General features: G+C 34.7%; 1 protein-coding gene across 1 annotated transcript in view; it reads left to right on the forward strand.

Annotated features, from left to right (window-relative positions):
* The window catches only part of RSBN1L (round spermatid basic protein 1 like), an 84,734-nt gene extending 82,175 nt beyond the window's left edge, over nucleotides 1-2,559 (forward strand). Inside the window, exons 7-8 of the mRNA XM_074268463.1 lie at nucleotides 1,163-1,271; nucleotides 1,360-2,559. Of these exons, the coding sequence (XP_074124564.1) occupies nucleotides 1,163-1,271; nucleotides 1,360-1,998 (748 nt within the window). The 3' untranslated portion in view covers nucleotides 1,999-2,559. The remainder of the gene's footprint in view (nucleotides 1-1,162; nucleotides 1,272-1,359) is intronic.
* Nucleotides 2,560-14,830: the final 12,271 nt, after the last annotated feature.

The following is a 14,830-nucleotide window of genomic DNA, read 5'->3' on the forward strand; positions in this document are numbered from 1 at the left end:
TCTTGTGGGATCCTGTAAGGGTGTGAGATGCAATTATCTGCCACAGTACTCAATGGCTTATGTCCAGGATTCTGTGTAACAGCTTGCCTTGGGCAGACGCTGGGATAGTACATTCCCAGGTGTGAGTTCTTTTTCACTATAATAATTATGCTTCCCACGTATATACCTCTATTTCCCTTAGATATTGAAAGTAATATTCTGCCACTACTATTGTGGTTTTTCTGAGAAAAACCACAATAGTAGTGGCAGAATATTACTATATATATATAATATATATATATATATATATATATATATATATATATATATATTATATATATACACACATTTTTTTTTTTTTTGCTTTGATTTATAATTAGTCTGCCTCTAGGATCCTTTCTTATATTTTGCTGTTCATAAAGCTGAAGATAGATATATGTCAGATACTTTATTTTTTTAAGGTTTTTGCATTTTCCTTGAGAAACAGGGGAAGCATCATTTTTGGCAGAATATCACATAAAATATGTAGAAAGAATTTTTACCTGGTAATATTTTAATCCAGGAATTCTTAACCTTTGTTAAGATACACAGACTTTTTCACTTTTGATCTGATTTTTCTTGTGCAGCCTGATAAAAGGGAAATGCTTTAGAAAAATCACACATGTTTAAGTTATTATCAGATTGCTGACTGTCTTGGGGAGGGGGTAGAGAGGAAGAAAATTTTGAAACACAAGGTTTTGCAGATGTAAATGTTGAAAACTTATCTTTGCATGTATTTAGAAGTAGAAAATACTACTCTTAAAAACTAAAGACAACCCCCCCAACACACACACATACATACACACACACACACACACATACATGTATATACACATATACACACATATGAGATTCCTGAGAATTCAGGATTCCATGGTCTCTGGATATGTTTGTTTTGGTTTATTTAGTAGATGGTCAGTAGTAGTTGTAAGAAGTGGACAATTGACTCCTCATACTTGTTTAATTCTTTAAAAGAAATCTTAAGATACATTTTATAACAATATGTTAACTTAAAAGATTGTTGTTTTGTCCCTAATTTGCTTTTATTTTTGCTAAAATCTTTGCATTAGTTGGGGGGAAAGGGGAATCAGAAGTGAGGAGAAACAATGGTGTGAATTTTTAACTCTAATTTTTTTTTTTCTAGGCCTGATCAGCCTCGTATTACCAAAGATGTAATTTGTTTTCATGCTGAAGATTTCTTAGAGGTAGTTCAACGAATGCAGTTAGATTTGCATGAACCTCCACTATCTCAGGTGTGTTTATAAATCATTCGACTCTACTCAGGCTAGTTTTCTTCATGGAACAAATTTCTTATTTTATTCCCTTTTTCCTTTTCTCTAGTGTGTCCAATGGGTTGATGATGCAAAACTTAATCAACTTCGAAGAGAAGGCATTCGCTATGCCAGAATTCAATTATATGATAATGATATCTACTTCATTCCAAGGAATGTTGTACATCAGTTCAAGACTGTTTCAGCTGTATGCAGTTTAGCATGGCATATTCGGCTCAAGCTGTATCATTCAGAGGGTGACACCTCTCAGAATGCAGATACTTTGGATGTAGGCACTTCAACAGATCATATGCCATCAGTTCTTGGACTTCATACTGATAGCATAATTTGTACTGTAAGCAAAACCACCTCGGATTCCAATTTTTCAGACAAACCTACTAAGTATGAACTTCAGCAGATTAAACATGAACCCTTTTCATCTGTAAAAATTAAAGAGGAAACGGTGAAAATTAACATTCTTGAAAAAACTACAGCGCCTAATAATTTGGACAGTCAAAATATTAAAACAAAGTTGGATCATGTTGAATTTACAGAATTTAAAATTGATATGGACTCTAAATTTGAAAATAGTAGCAAAAATTTAAAAGAAAAATTGTGCCCTGGAAGTCATGTAAATTTAGATGACACGAGGCAGCATAGTTCAACACATCCAAGTTTGGATAGAAAAGATGATGACATTTTGTGCTAAATTTGTACATACAGTTTTAAATTCTTTTTTTTAAAATTTCATGATGTAATAATGTAAAGATTCATAAAATTCTGAAAGCAAGATGATGCCTTGCTCTCATATCTGTTACAGAAAATAATTGATGTAGCTTTGTAACATTCCTCAGTGCCTGTCCATAACTGTGAAGTATCAAAGCACTTAGGGCCAGATGCACTGTAAACACTGCAGGTTTAACATAAAGAAGTCTTTAAATCATTTGAGTTGTAGGTTTTAGAGTAGAGCTGACATTAACATATATATATATATATATATATATTTTTTTTTTTTGGTAAGATGAGCCCAGAATTCTTTTTGACAATTCAAGGCTTTTCCATAGAGCTTATTTATACCAGTTTTTTTCCCCCCATTTTAATGTGTCAGCACTGTAGTGTAAATAGCTTTTTTAAAAAAATCTTTTTAGTGTGATTTTTACTGAAATGTGAGCCACTTAATAAAGGTTCATAATAACAAATTTGTTTTATTGTTGAGTTCTGCAAAAAAGACTTTTGAAAATTCAGTTAAATTGTTTCATTGATCTATTATGTTTTTTATTGCTGTTTGTATCCATTTAGAAGTGGTAATGGAATGCAAATGTACTGATTCAAATCTAGTGAATATTTAAATTCCCCACTCTGGAAAAGCATTTTTTTTTTTAACTAAGATTCAGTTATGAGAACATATATGTATGTGTGTATCATACTTTGCACAATTTTTTTTAAGTTGCTGAATAAGATGAGAATTTTGAAATATTTAGCACTGCTATATGGAACATACTTTTTCATATTTAAATTCAGCATTAAGAAAATTAATAGAAACTTTCTGTGGAAGATTGAGAAGAATAGGATCTAAAACAATATCTTACTACTATAACTGAGAAAGTCATGTGGCCCATCCACATATTTTGTTGGTGCATAGAATGTAATCTGCAATAGAGAAAATTTCTTACTTAATTAGGAATTTGTAGAGCACAAAGTCCTTTGTGAGTAAGAATACCCAATTACTTTAATTTTTATTGTAAGGTGCAATTATAAAGTCCCCTCATATTTTTCTGGGGGAATAGGACAAAAATATATTAAATGGTGGGAAAATATCAAAGCAAAAATTAAACTTCCATATCCAGGAATGATAATTTTTACTTCTTTCAGAAGACTTCTTTCAGAGTCTTTTTACCCACTCCTGGAAGGCAGGTGTCTCAGATAACTGACTTGGCAAAGGAAAATTTTAGGAAGTAACTGATTTGAAAAAAATAGTTTGGGCCCTGTACACCCAGAGCCACATTTCAGTAATCTATTTTCACTTAGAAATAAAGCTGAACTCGGCAAGATAGCAATTTGGCTAGAGTAACAACTGTGTTGTAAAAAAATAGCATTTGGAGCTGCCATCATGGAAAATTAATGTCCTACTTGTTAAATGTAAATGAAAACTAATAGATTTCTACCCATACTTCCTTGCAGATTGTTTTCATAGCCTTTTACTTGGCTTTGTATGTGAAATACTGCATTTGTTGAAGATAGCCATCTATCCTTTTATCCAGGTCTTATCTATGACTAGTGCTTCCTGTTCCAGTGGCCACAACTCCCGGTTTCATGTATCAAGATACTCTTTACAATTGTTGACCTTCCTGGGAAAGAGATATGATACTATGAATGACATTTAATGCAAAACTATTTTTCAGTTCTGGTGGTTAGATTAATAACTACACAGTAGGAAATATAGGTTTGGGAATGGCTGGAATTTTAGGAGAAATCAGTACCTTAAAAAGACAAAAGTTTGGTGAAGGAGGGAAAGAGGTAAATTATGATATTGGCCATATAGACTTTTGCTGTATTTACAGCTAAATCATTCTTTTCTCTACTCTTCCATTTTTCCTATCTCCTGCCCCAAACTAAACAAGTATCTTGACACCTTGAATTTTCAGGAAATAAAAATTAACCCACCAAGATTGGAAGAGAGGAAGGAATATTTTCCTGTTAATTATTGGGGAGGAGGAATTGCTATATTTAGCAAGATCTGGCTTGATTTTCTTTCCAATTTTCCAATAAGATAAAAATGGCTACTTAGTTCTCATAGGCCTTTAAGTACTAAGGTAATATACACTGCAATAAAATGCCTTTAGATTCTGTCTCCAAAATATATGAGCCTTAAAACTTTTCAACTTATAGGAAGGCACACCTAAAAGCAGCCCATAATGGTTGTTTTTTAATATATCTTCCTGTATATGCTATAGTTAAAACCTCTCTGTATTTTGATAATTTAATAATTCTGTTAAATGCATACATCCCTATGGAGGTGAAATGCAAAGAATCAAGGGGTACAGAACTTCCTCTGTGGCTCTGCCACAGCCTTGTACCATGATTATTCCCCTTGTTTTGCTGGGGGTGGTAATAATAACAAAAACATCTTTTAAGTGACACATTTTGAGATCCTGTGGACTACATTTTGTGGCAAATAAATATTTTCACTTTTTAATGCTATTAATAGTGTCTCCCAGTTATAATACATTCCATTTCTCTAACCATCAGAGTGCAAAATTTTCTTTTCATTCATTTGTCATTTCATCAACCATATAAAACATTCTGGTCACTAAAGGTATAAAAAATATTTCCTAAGTTGGTTTTATACTCAACTATGGGTGCAGCATTGTTAAATTATTAAATTGATAGACGGACCTTAGAAAAAATCCCAAGGTACCTTATTGGTATCATCTGCAATGCTCTTTTCTGATTTATTCAAGTTATATGCCTGTATTTCATACTCAGGTAGTTAAATAAGAATTGAACATTTGTGGTACTTAGTTGAAAGCTTTAATAAAGCCATATTCATATTCTTGCCCCATACTCTTGCACCCCCTGTCAATAAGGTTGTTGACCTCCTCAATAGAGATTAGGTTGGTCTAGCACAAGGTGTGTGTGTGTGTGTGTGTGTATGTGTGTGTGTGTGTGTGTGTGTGTCTTCATTTTGAAACAATTTTGTACATAGATTTTCTTTGTCTTGAATCATTCCTCTGATATAGTATCACTAAATATTAGACAGGTAAACAGAAGAGTTTAATGGGGCTACTAAAATTTATTTTTCCTAAATATAAAATTCTCTTCCTAGTACAGGAAAAGCATACTTATTTTAATGGAAACTTATATATTATTTGTTCATGTCATCTAGTGAAGCTTCTATCATTGGGGAACACATTTTTCATGTAACATGAATACGTAAAAACAGTTTTGATTCAATTAGAGAAGGCACAGATCTTTGGATTTTGAGAGAACTTGCCTTTCAATAACTGCTATAAAAGCCTGATGATAAATCTTTTTTATATTTATGCTTTGTAATTGTTTCCTTAATTTTCAATAACTGTTTTTGCCTCATCATCTCTAACTCTTGTTAGCTGGCAGAATTTGAACATTCTAAATAATGTGCTTTTAATCAAGGTGAAGATTATTGTGTTTTTCCATTGCTCTTAAAAACAGGCTAAATATTGTTGATTATTAATTTAATTACATTCAATGTTTTATTAGTTTGCTAATGGCAGGGAATAAGGTACAGCATAATCCAAAATTGTATATAACCATGATTTTTAAGTGTAAGTAATGGGGTGGGGGCACTGGGCTGGTTTGACAGAACATGCTTCCAATTCCCCCTAAAGCGGGTTACAATCACTACCACTCACCCCCCAAAAAAGATAAAAGTGCTAAATTAGGAATTAGGAAGCCCTAGAAATGCTTTTTAAAAAAAAAAAGAAAAAAAGAAAAAAAAAAAGAGGAACAGGATGATTTTTGTCCCCTGAGTGATAGCTCATTGAATAGTAGACAGTCCCCTACCAAACCCTTTATTTCCAGATGTTATATAAAAAATAGTTCATTTCCATTGCATTTTGTACTTGTGTTAGAATAGTTGTTTTAAATACTTAAAACACTTGCAATAAAATAAATCCTTTGAGCAAGAACTCAACTCTGAGTTCTAAGTCTATTCAACTTTATTCTTTTGTCTTTATGGAATTTCCTTATTTACCATTTGATACACAGAGACAATATAACTTAAGTTGGAAGGAATACCTTGGAGTCATCTAGTCCAGTGCCATTGCTTTATTAATGAGGAAAATGAAACCTAGAAAGATTATGATTTATCTGTGTTTAATGTTTGTAGTTCAAATTTGAACCCAGTTCATGTGTCTTAGGTCCCACATACTTTTCACCAAATTACATTGTTTGCCAATCTTTAAGGTGGGTAAAGGTATTTTGATTTCAAGTGTCTTTTGTACTTTTTCCTGAGCTATCACTTACATCATGGAATAAGAATAAACACTATGAACAGAGAATGATAATAAAGAGTTAAGTTTTAATACCATGCTGATAAACCTTAATGGGAGAATCAGCGTAAGGATGAATTGGTTATAATATTAGAAATTGGTTCTTTTTGGACATAGCTTTGGTGTTAAAGCTTCCTCTCACAGAATATAGTCTGTAACATATTCTGTGTTATCCTTGTGTTTATTTTTCCCTAAATCTTCCATAGAAGATCCATTTAATCTCAAGGATACCAACAAATATTCATGACAGTCCAAAATGTTTTTGGTTTTTGCAATATAATTGCACTTGTCATAAATAGTCATTTATCTAGGATATTGTACTTTATGACATTTCCCCCACCCACATCATTTTAATATTCAGCCTATTTTTGCCTATCATGAATTTTTCCATTGTAATTATATATCACCAAAAGAAGGCTGGCTTTAGAAATAAGTTTTTCTAATACTGCTACATTTAGGGATAATTTTTTTTATCTTTCTATCTCCTTGAAACAATTTCCTAAATGCTGTCCCACCAGATCTGCTTCTGTTCAAGCCTGAACACAATTTATTGAGAGAGATATATACATATAAACACACACATACACACAGATAACACAGTTTTGATCACATGCATAGATACATACATATAGATATACACTTAGCTTTATGTATATGTATATATGTGTGTATGTTTGTACATATAGGACTGGGTCAGTAGATTTGTTTTTATGTTGGGTTTTTTGTTTGTTTGTTTGTTTTTGTTTTTTGCTGAGGCAATATGGTTAAGTGATTTGCCCAGGGTCACATAGCTGGATTTGAACTTAGGTCTTCCTAACTTCAGGGCCAGAACTTTATCCACTGTACCAGCTAGCTGCCTCTGGATTTAAGTTTTAATCCACTTCAGTCTAACCATCTACATTGGACAAGCAAGCAAGTTCCCTATAGATTGATTTTACTGGGAAATCATTATATCTCAATTAGCATTTAGAAAGCCATGACTGTTATCAGTAGATAATAATTTGGATTTTAAACCGGAATGCTTTCTTGTTACTGGCAAATATTGTAATGTTTTCCTTTTGTTTCATATCTCACAATGTTAGTATTCATTGGATCCTAGAATTTTGTAAAAATTTGAATGTAATGAATAGAGAATTGGGCCTGGAGTCATGAAAACCCAAGTTCAAATACTGCCTCAAACATTAGCTATGTAATCCTGGGGAATTCATTTAACCCTGTTTGCTTTAGTTTCATCTGTCAAATAAACTGGATAAGGAAATGGCAAACTACTCCAGAGTCTTTGTCAAGAAAATCCAAGATGAGGTCATGAAGAGTCAGACTTGATTGAAAAACAAGTGACCCTCAATTTAAGAAGAATCTTTGAGGTTGTATTTTGGTTTACAACTTCAGATGTATAAATTATAAATATCAGTGGGATCTTCTATTCTCTGTGACTTTCAATTAATGAAATCTTAAAGGTGTGATAGAAAATTATCTGCAAAACCGTATTCTAATATTCCAATTTTTGTCAAGGGACTCTCAGGGTGTATACATAAGTCATTCTCATAAGAATTTATGCAGATGAAAAGGGACTATAAATTGTTGACTTGATATTTTGAATGATTACCTTTTAAGGAGTAAATCTTGCTACCTTTTTTATTTTTTCATCGTCTTTTTCATGAGATAGCTTGTAAGGGATTCCATCTTAAAATTGGGGAAAGTGAGGGGATAGGAACAAGCATTTAATAAGTGCCTGCTATATGCCAAATACTATGCTTAAGTGATGTACAATATTGCATTTGATCTTCAGAACAAATCTGTGAGGTAGGCAGCATTATTACCTCTATTTTACAGTTGGGGAAAATGAGGTTGATAGATGTTAAATGATTTGCCCAGAATCACATAGCTACTAGAAGGCTGAAGATGGATTTAGCCTTTGTCTAGTGTAATACATACCTAGTTTGGTGGATTCCTCAAATTCCACATTCATTTATGATCTGCTAAATACAAGTCACTGTGGTAAGTGCTAGGGACACAAAGGTGAAAACAAAAATCTTCACCTTTGAGTTTGCCCCAATTTTATTGGGAGGGTGAGGTGGAAAGAAAACAAAAAGTTAAGTACATACAAAATTTCAATAAGGAAAGTTAAGTTTCCATACATCATCTTCTGAATTTATTTGATTAGTCTTACTTGTTCTGACTCACATCTTAATAGGTTTTAGGGAAAAAAAGCCTGAGAGATCATCTAGATAGTCCCCTCACTTTTATGTTAAAGGAAAATGAAATTCAATAAGCTTTGCATAAGATCACACAGTTAATAAGCAGCAAAGTTAGTATTTGAATTTGGGTCCTCTGGTTTCAAGTACAATGTCCTTTACCTAGGACTCATTTTTTTTAAGTACCTTTGCCATTTCCCCACATAAACTACTAAGGACTGGGCTAGTAAAAGCCAGAAGATGTGACTCACAAAATCATAGAATTTGAATTGGTGGACCTCAATAGCCACCTAATCTAACACATTCACCTGAAGGAATCTCTACTGCATGCTTTTTTTCTTTTTTTTAAATATAGCTTTATATGCATGGGTAATTTTATAGCATTGACAATTGCCAAACCTTTTGTTCCAGTTTTTCTCCTCCTTTCTCCCACCCCTTCCCTCAGATGGCAGATTGACTAATACATGTTAAATATGTTAAATGTATAAATTAAATACAATATATACACATAAAGAATCGGATTTCGAAATAGTGTACAATTAGCCTATGAAGTAAATTAAAAATGCAGGCAGACAAAAATAGAGGGATTGGGAATTCTATGTAGTGATTCATAGTCGTCTCCCAGAGTTCTTTTGCTGGGTGTAGCTGGTCAATTCATTACTGCTCTATTGGAACTGATTTGGTTCATTTCATTGTTGAAGATGTCCATGTCCATATGAATTGATCATCATATAGTATTGTTGTTGAAGTATACAATGATCTCCTGGTCCTGCTCATTTCACTCAGCATCAGTTCATGTAAGTCTCTTCAGGCCTTTCTGAAATCATCCTGTTGGTCATTTCTTACAGAACAATAATATGAATCTAACTTTTGTTCAAGGAATTCTAATAGAAGATAGTGCTTACTTACTGAGGTAGTTTCAACTTTTTTTTTTTCCTCAATAGTACTTTATTTTTCCAAATACATGTGGAGATAATTTTCTTTTCTTTTTCTTTTCTTTTCTTTTTTTTTTTTTTTTTTTGAGTCTTGGGTTAAGTGACTTGCCTAGGGTCACACAGCTAGGAAGTGTTAAGTGTCTGATACCAGATTTGAACTAGGGTCCTCCTGAATTCAGGGCTGGTGCTCTATCCACTGTGCCACCTAGCTGCCCCTTGATAATTTTCAACATTGATTTTTGTAAGATTTTGTGGTCCAATTTTTTTCCTCTTTCTCTTATGTTCCCCTTCCCAAATAATCTGATATAGGTTATGCATGTACAATACTTAAAACATGCTTCCGTATTTGTTATGTTATACAAGAAAAAGCTGACCAAAAGGGGGAAAAAAGCCCCATCAGAAAGAAACTTAAAAAAAAAGGTGAAAATATGCTTTGATCCACATTCAATCTTCAAATTTTGCTCTGGATGCAGATGACATTTTCCATCCTAAGTGTATTAGAATTGTCTTGGATCACCCTAATACTGAGAAGAGCGAATAAGCCTATTATAGTTGATCTCATAATTTTGCTGTTACAGGGTACAATCTCTTGGCTCTGCTCACTTCACTGAGCATCAGTTTAGATAAGTCTTAACCGGCTTTTCTGAAATCATCCTGTTGTTAATTTCTTATAGAGCAATAATATTCCATTACATTCATATACCAGACTTATTCAGCCATTCCCCAATTGGTGCATATCCATTCAATTTCCAGTTCAAAAAGAGGTGCCTTTTTTGCACATGTGGGTCCTTTTCTCTTATCTCTTTGGGATATAGGCCCCATAACTTGTCCACTTTTTGACAGCTCTTCTGTTTTTGACTGCTATGCTTAAATTTCTCCCCTTTTCACATACCAATCCCTTTTCTACTTTTTTCCAAGCTCTGGAAAGTCTGGTATAACATCTCCCTGAAGTATTCTTTTTTGCAGACTCAGCAGTCTGAGTTCTTTAAATCTATTACCAAAAAACACGGACGGAAGTCCCTCACTATTTTTGCCTTCCATTCATTACTTAAATTTATCACTGTCCTCCCTAAACTTTGGTGCCCAGGACTGAATAGAATATTCCATATATATTCTAACCAGGTTGAATGCACAGTAAATCTTAGTTTTTTGTCTCTGGAAACTATGCCTCTCAAATATTGATCAAAATATTAGTTTTTCTGATCACCTCAACAGCCTGTTATCTAATTACATTTATAATCATCTGAAACCTCTTCTGATTTTTTTCTGATTAAAAACTTGTCACTTTGTCATCTTGTCATTGTGAAATTGATTCCTTACACTCGAGATGAAACTTATTACACTGTATGCCTATTAAATTTCTTCCTGGTCCTTAAAAGAGTATGAGCCCAGACTTAAACACATTTTCTTTCTTTCTTTCTTTCTTTCTTTTTTTTTTTTTTTGAGTCTGGGGTTAAATGACTTGCCCAGGGTCACACAGCTAGGAAGTGTTAAGTGTCTGAGACCACATTTGAACTCGGGTCCTCCTGAATTCAGGGCTGGTGCTCTATCCACTGCGCCACCTAGCTGCCCCTTAAACACATTTTCACCATGAAATATGTCCCATGAAGTTCACATCGAAAGAATCATTTTGCTGCTGGATGAGCCTTGCTTCAGCTATCACTGGGCTGGATTGATGTTTTAGCTTTTCTTACTGGTCTACACTTTTATCCTGACATTTAGTTTCCCTCAAATTATTCTGATAGTACTATTCCAGTTTTGCATTCAGTTTGTTTTTGCCCTTGTTTGTGTCTTCAACACATATCTATCTTCAGAAAATTTAATATGAACTGGTATCCACAATGCTCAGATCTGGAAGGGACCTTAAACGTTTAGAAATAGGAATACAGAAATTAATTAGGTCCAAAGTCATATAGTAAATGAGATAGGATTTGAAGCCAGGTCTTCCAGAAGTTAAAAAAGAGAGTGTGTGAGAAATATGGGACATTAGGTTTCCTCAGATATTGTCAGAATAGGATGAAGGGGGTGGTGGTGTTTAAGATATCTCCAACCAATCACTGTGTGAAATCAAGGAACTGGCTAAATAACCAACTTTCAGTTCAAAGGGCCCAGACCTAAACCAGCCCAAACTGGCTAGCGTCAATGACAAGCCTTTTGACATATGGAATGGTGAATAAAGAGGATTGTAAATCAACCAATTGTAACTAAGACTGTGAATCTGACCAATTGTAACTCATTCAAATTGTAAATCAAAACTGGGCCAATTGGAGCCTTGAAGGCTGGGTGGGGTAAAGAACCAAACTAATAATATAAAGCTTGCTCTCTCTTCTGTGGTAAATGTGTCTCACCTGTGAGAATGATGAATAAAGGATTCTTCTCTCACTCTAAAAGAGCATTGATTGTGTAACACTATTCCTGGACTAGCTTGCAACTAGGAAAAGAGTGGGCAGCAGCAATTTGTCCTGGACTTACTTCCCAACCCTGCTGAGTTTCAAGAGGTTTTTTTGATAATAGGTAGTTGAGAAAAGATAATGCATTGTTTTAAATATGACATTTAAGATTCCTATAGAATTTTCATGAGGAAGAATGCAGTAGGCAATTGAATATAAAGATCAAAACTCAGGTAGGTGACCTTTCCCTTAGTGGTTTTTGCGCTTCCCCTGGTGGGGAGAGAAGAATAGGGTTCTTTGAATCTGCCTGAGGAGAAAACAATTGGGAAGAGTGGCAAGAGGCCAACTATCTATGAGAGACTGGCGGGGAAGCTGCTTTCAGCTGACTGTTAGCTCATGGATTCCCAGGGGAATCCATGACAAACTAGATTCCCATGGATTCATCTTCTCTACTTACAGTTATATAGATGTCTATCAATAAAATCTCTCTAGGTTGTTTAACTCCCAGCCAAAGAAATTCTCTGCTTATAGAAGCCTAAGCCTTTTTGATTACTCTTGAATACCCTGAAATACATGAAGATGACTAATGCTTTGATTAACCATAGTTTTAGCTTAAAACTGACAAGAAGATACTAGTTTTAACAGCTATGTAAAAAAGACTTTCAGGAAACAAAAAATAGATAGGCTTTGGAATAGAAACTTACTCCTCCTGATAGAAGAAAGAGAGAGGGGGGAAGTATTTTAGTAAGTAGAAAAGGCTTTTTTCCCAAAGATACTTCCCAGGAGACCTTCTTCATTTCTCTGAGTTACACCCATCAGAACTCTGTCCTTCTCTGAATACAATGTATACTTTTTGATTATTGTGAGATTCTGGACTTCCTTCCTCTGAGGAGGTAGGTTTTATCAAAGTAGTCACAATTCTCAATGGTTCGTCAGATTGTGAGCTCCTCAAGGACACAGGGGTTGTCTCATTTGCCTTTCTTTGCATCCCTGGTGCTTAGTCCAGTGCCTGGCACATTTGTGTGTGATTCTTTGTGACCCTATTCGGTTGTTTTTGGAGAAGATACTGGAATGGTTTGCCATGTACTAGTCTAGCTTATAAACTGAGGCAAACAGGGTTATATTATCTGCCCGGGATCACACAGCTAGTAAGGATTTGAGATGAGATTTGAAGTGAGGAACTTAAGGCCTGGTGCTCTATCCACTGTAGCACCTAGTTGCCCCAATCTAGCACTTAATAAATGTTTTTTGACTGGTTCTTAGATCACAATATGTTGGTGATTTCTCTTCCATTCTTTAGGCTTCCAATTTTGATCCAGTTATGCTTTGTTAAATAGGTGGCCCAGTATTTGAATGAATGGGCCCAGAGTCAGGAAAACCTGAGTTCAAACTTGACCTTATTTAGCTGGGTGATCCAGCTGTTTGCCTCAGTTTCCTTGTCAGTAAAAGGCACTGGAGAAGAAAATGGCAAACCACTCCAGTTTATTTGCCAAGAAAACCTCATAAGGGGTCATGAAGACAATTAAACAACAGTCGAGGTCCTTGGATAAAAGGGAAATTAAAGGAATAATTTATTGAATTTGAAATTTCACATTATTGAATATTAATAGCTAGTTTTACATGAATATTTTAAATTATTGTTTTAGTAGGAAAAACATGAGACCTGAAATCTGAAGATCTAACGTTGAATCTTTGCTTTTCTGTACTGGCATGTATGATCTTAAGAGAAACATGTCGCCATTCTAGGTCTTCCTTTCATAATATTAACAGAAAAAATATAATAGCACTTGGATTATCTCCCTTGCACAGTTTTTGTGAGAAAATAATACTGTTTGAGAATACTGGAATGATTGATTACAAAATAAAGTGCATTTTGTTATTAAAAGACCCCCATGGAACTTAGCAGGATTGAGAAGTAAGCTCTGGTCAAGCTGCCAATATCTACTGCTTCTCTGGTTGTCCATACAGCCAATGCTCTTTTAGAAGAATTATTTGATTCTCATAAGAAGCAGGTTTCTTCCTAAGGAGGACACTGGGAATACTAAATGGGAGCAAGTTTTATACAGTTAATTTGGTTCTTCCTCTCTCCAAGGTTCGGATTGGTCAGATTTACAGTCAGAGTTAGTTACAATTGGTCTGATTTACAATCCTCTTTATTCACCCATTTCATGTCAGAAGGCTTGTCTCCTGTCACTGACAACGGTTTAGGCCAGATTAAATCTGGGCCCCTTGTCCTTTAGCCAGTTCTTTGACTCACATAATGATTGCTTGGAGATATCTTAACCAGGTATTTCACTTCTTCCTTCATCCTGTTTTGACAATATCTGTAGAAACCCAACTTCTCATACTCCTCAGAATTTTAATTAGCATTTTAAGTGAGAAGAAGGAAAAACTAACATAAGTAACATGGATGCATAATTCAATCCAATAATTATCAAGTGTCTTTTAGGTGCTAGGAAATGTGCTAAGTGCCAGGGACACTAGGAAGAAACAGTTCCTGTCCTCAAGGATCTTAGAATTTAATGGGGGTTGAGGTGAAGCAGAAAAGTAGGATAGGGACCCAGTATGCCAGAGGCTATTGTTCTGTGGAGTTGACACCAGAAAGAACAGCAGATGCCTAGTCCAGCTGACGGAGTTCAGTTGCTGCCCTCCAGAAAGAAAGGCTCTGGAAAGAGTTTTTTGGTACCCCATCCTCCAGTTTTCCAGTCTGTGGGGAGAGAAGGCTGAGGGAGGCTTGAGTTAGCTGCCTGATAGATCGAAAGTGATGCATTTAACCAGGAAAAATTATTTTGCTTCAAGCAGTTGAAATTAAGCAGAGTAGCAGGTGCAAAGTGGGTTTTTGATGAGGTTCAGTGCAGGGCAGGGAGTTGTAGGAATCCCCTCTTGTCAGCACAGGTCCTTTGTAAAAGAATTTAATTTACAAAGTTAGACTGACAAAAGAAGTTTTTATTGGCACTGGGAAGTGAGCTTTTACAGGCTGACTTCCTTAAT

The sequence above is a fragment of the Sminthopsis crassicaudata genome, chromosome 5 (genome assembly GCF_048593235.1).
Source record: "Sminthopsis crassicaudata isolate SCR6 chromosome 5, ASM4859323v1, whole genome shotgun sequence".
NCBI lineage: Eukaryota > Metazoa > Chordata > Mammalia > Dasyuromorphia > Dasyuridae > Sminthopsis > Sminthopsis crassicaudata.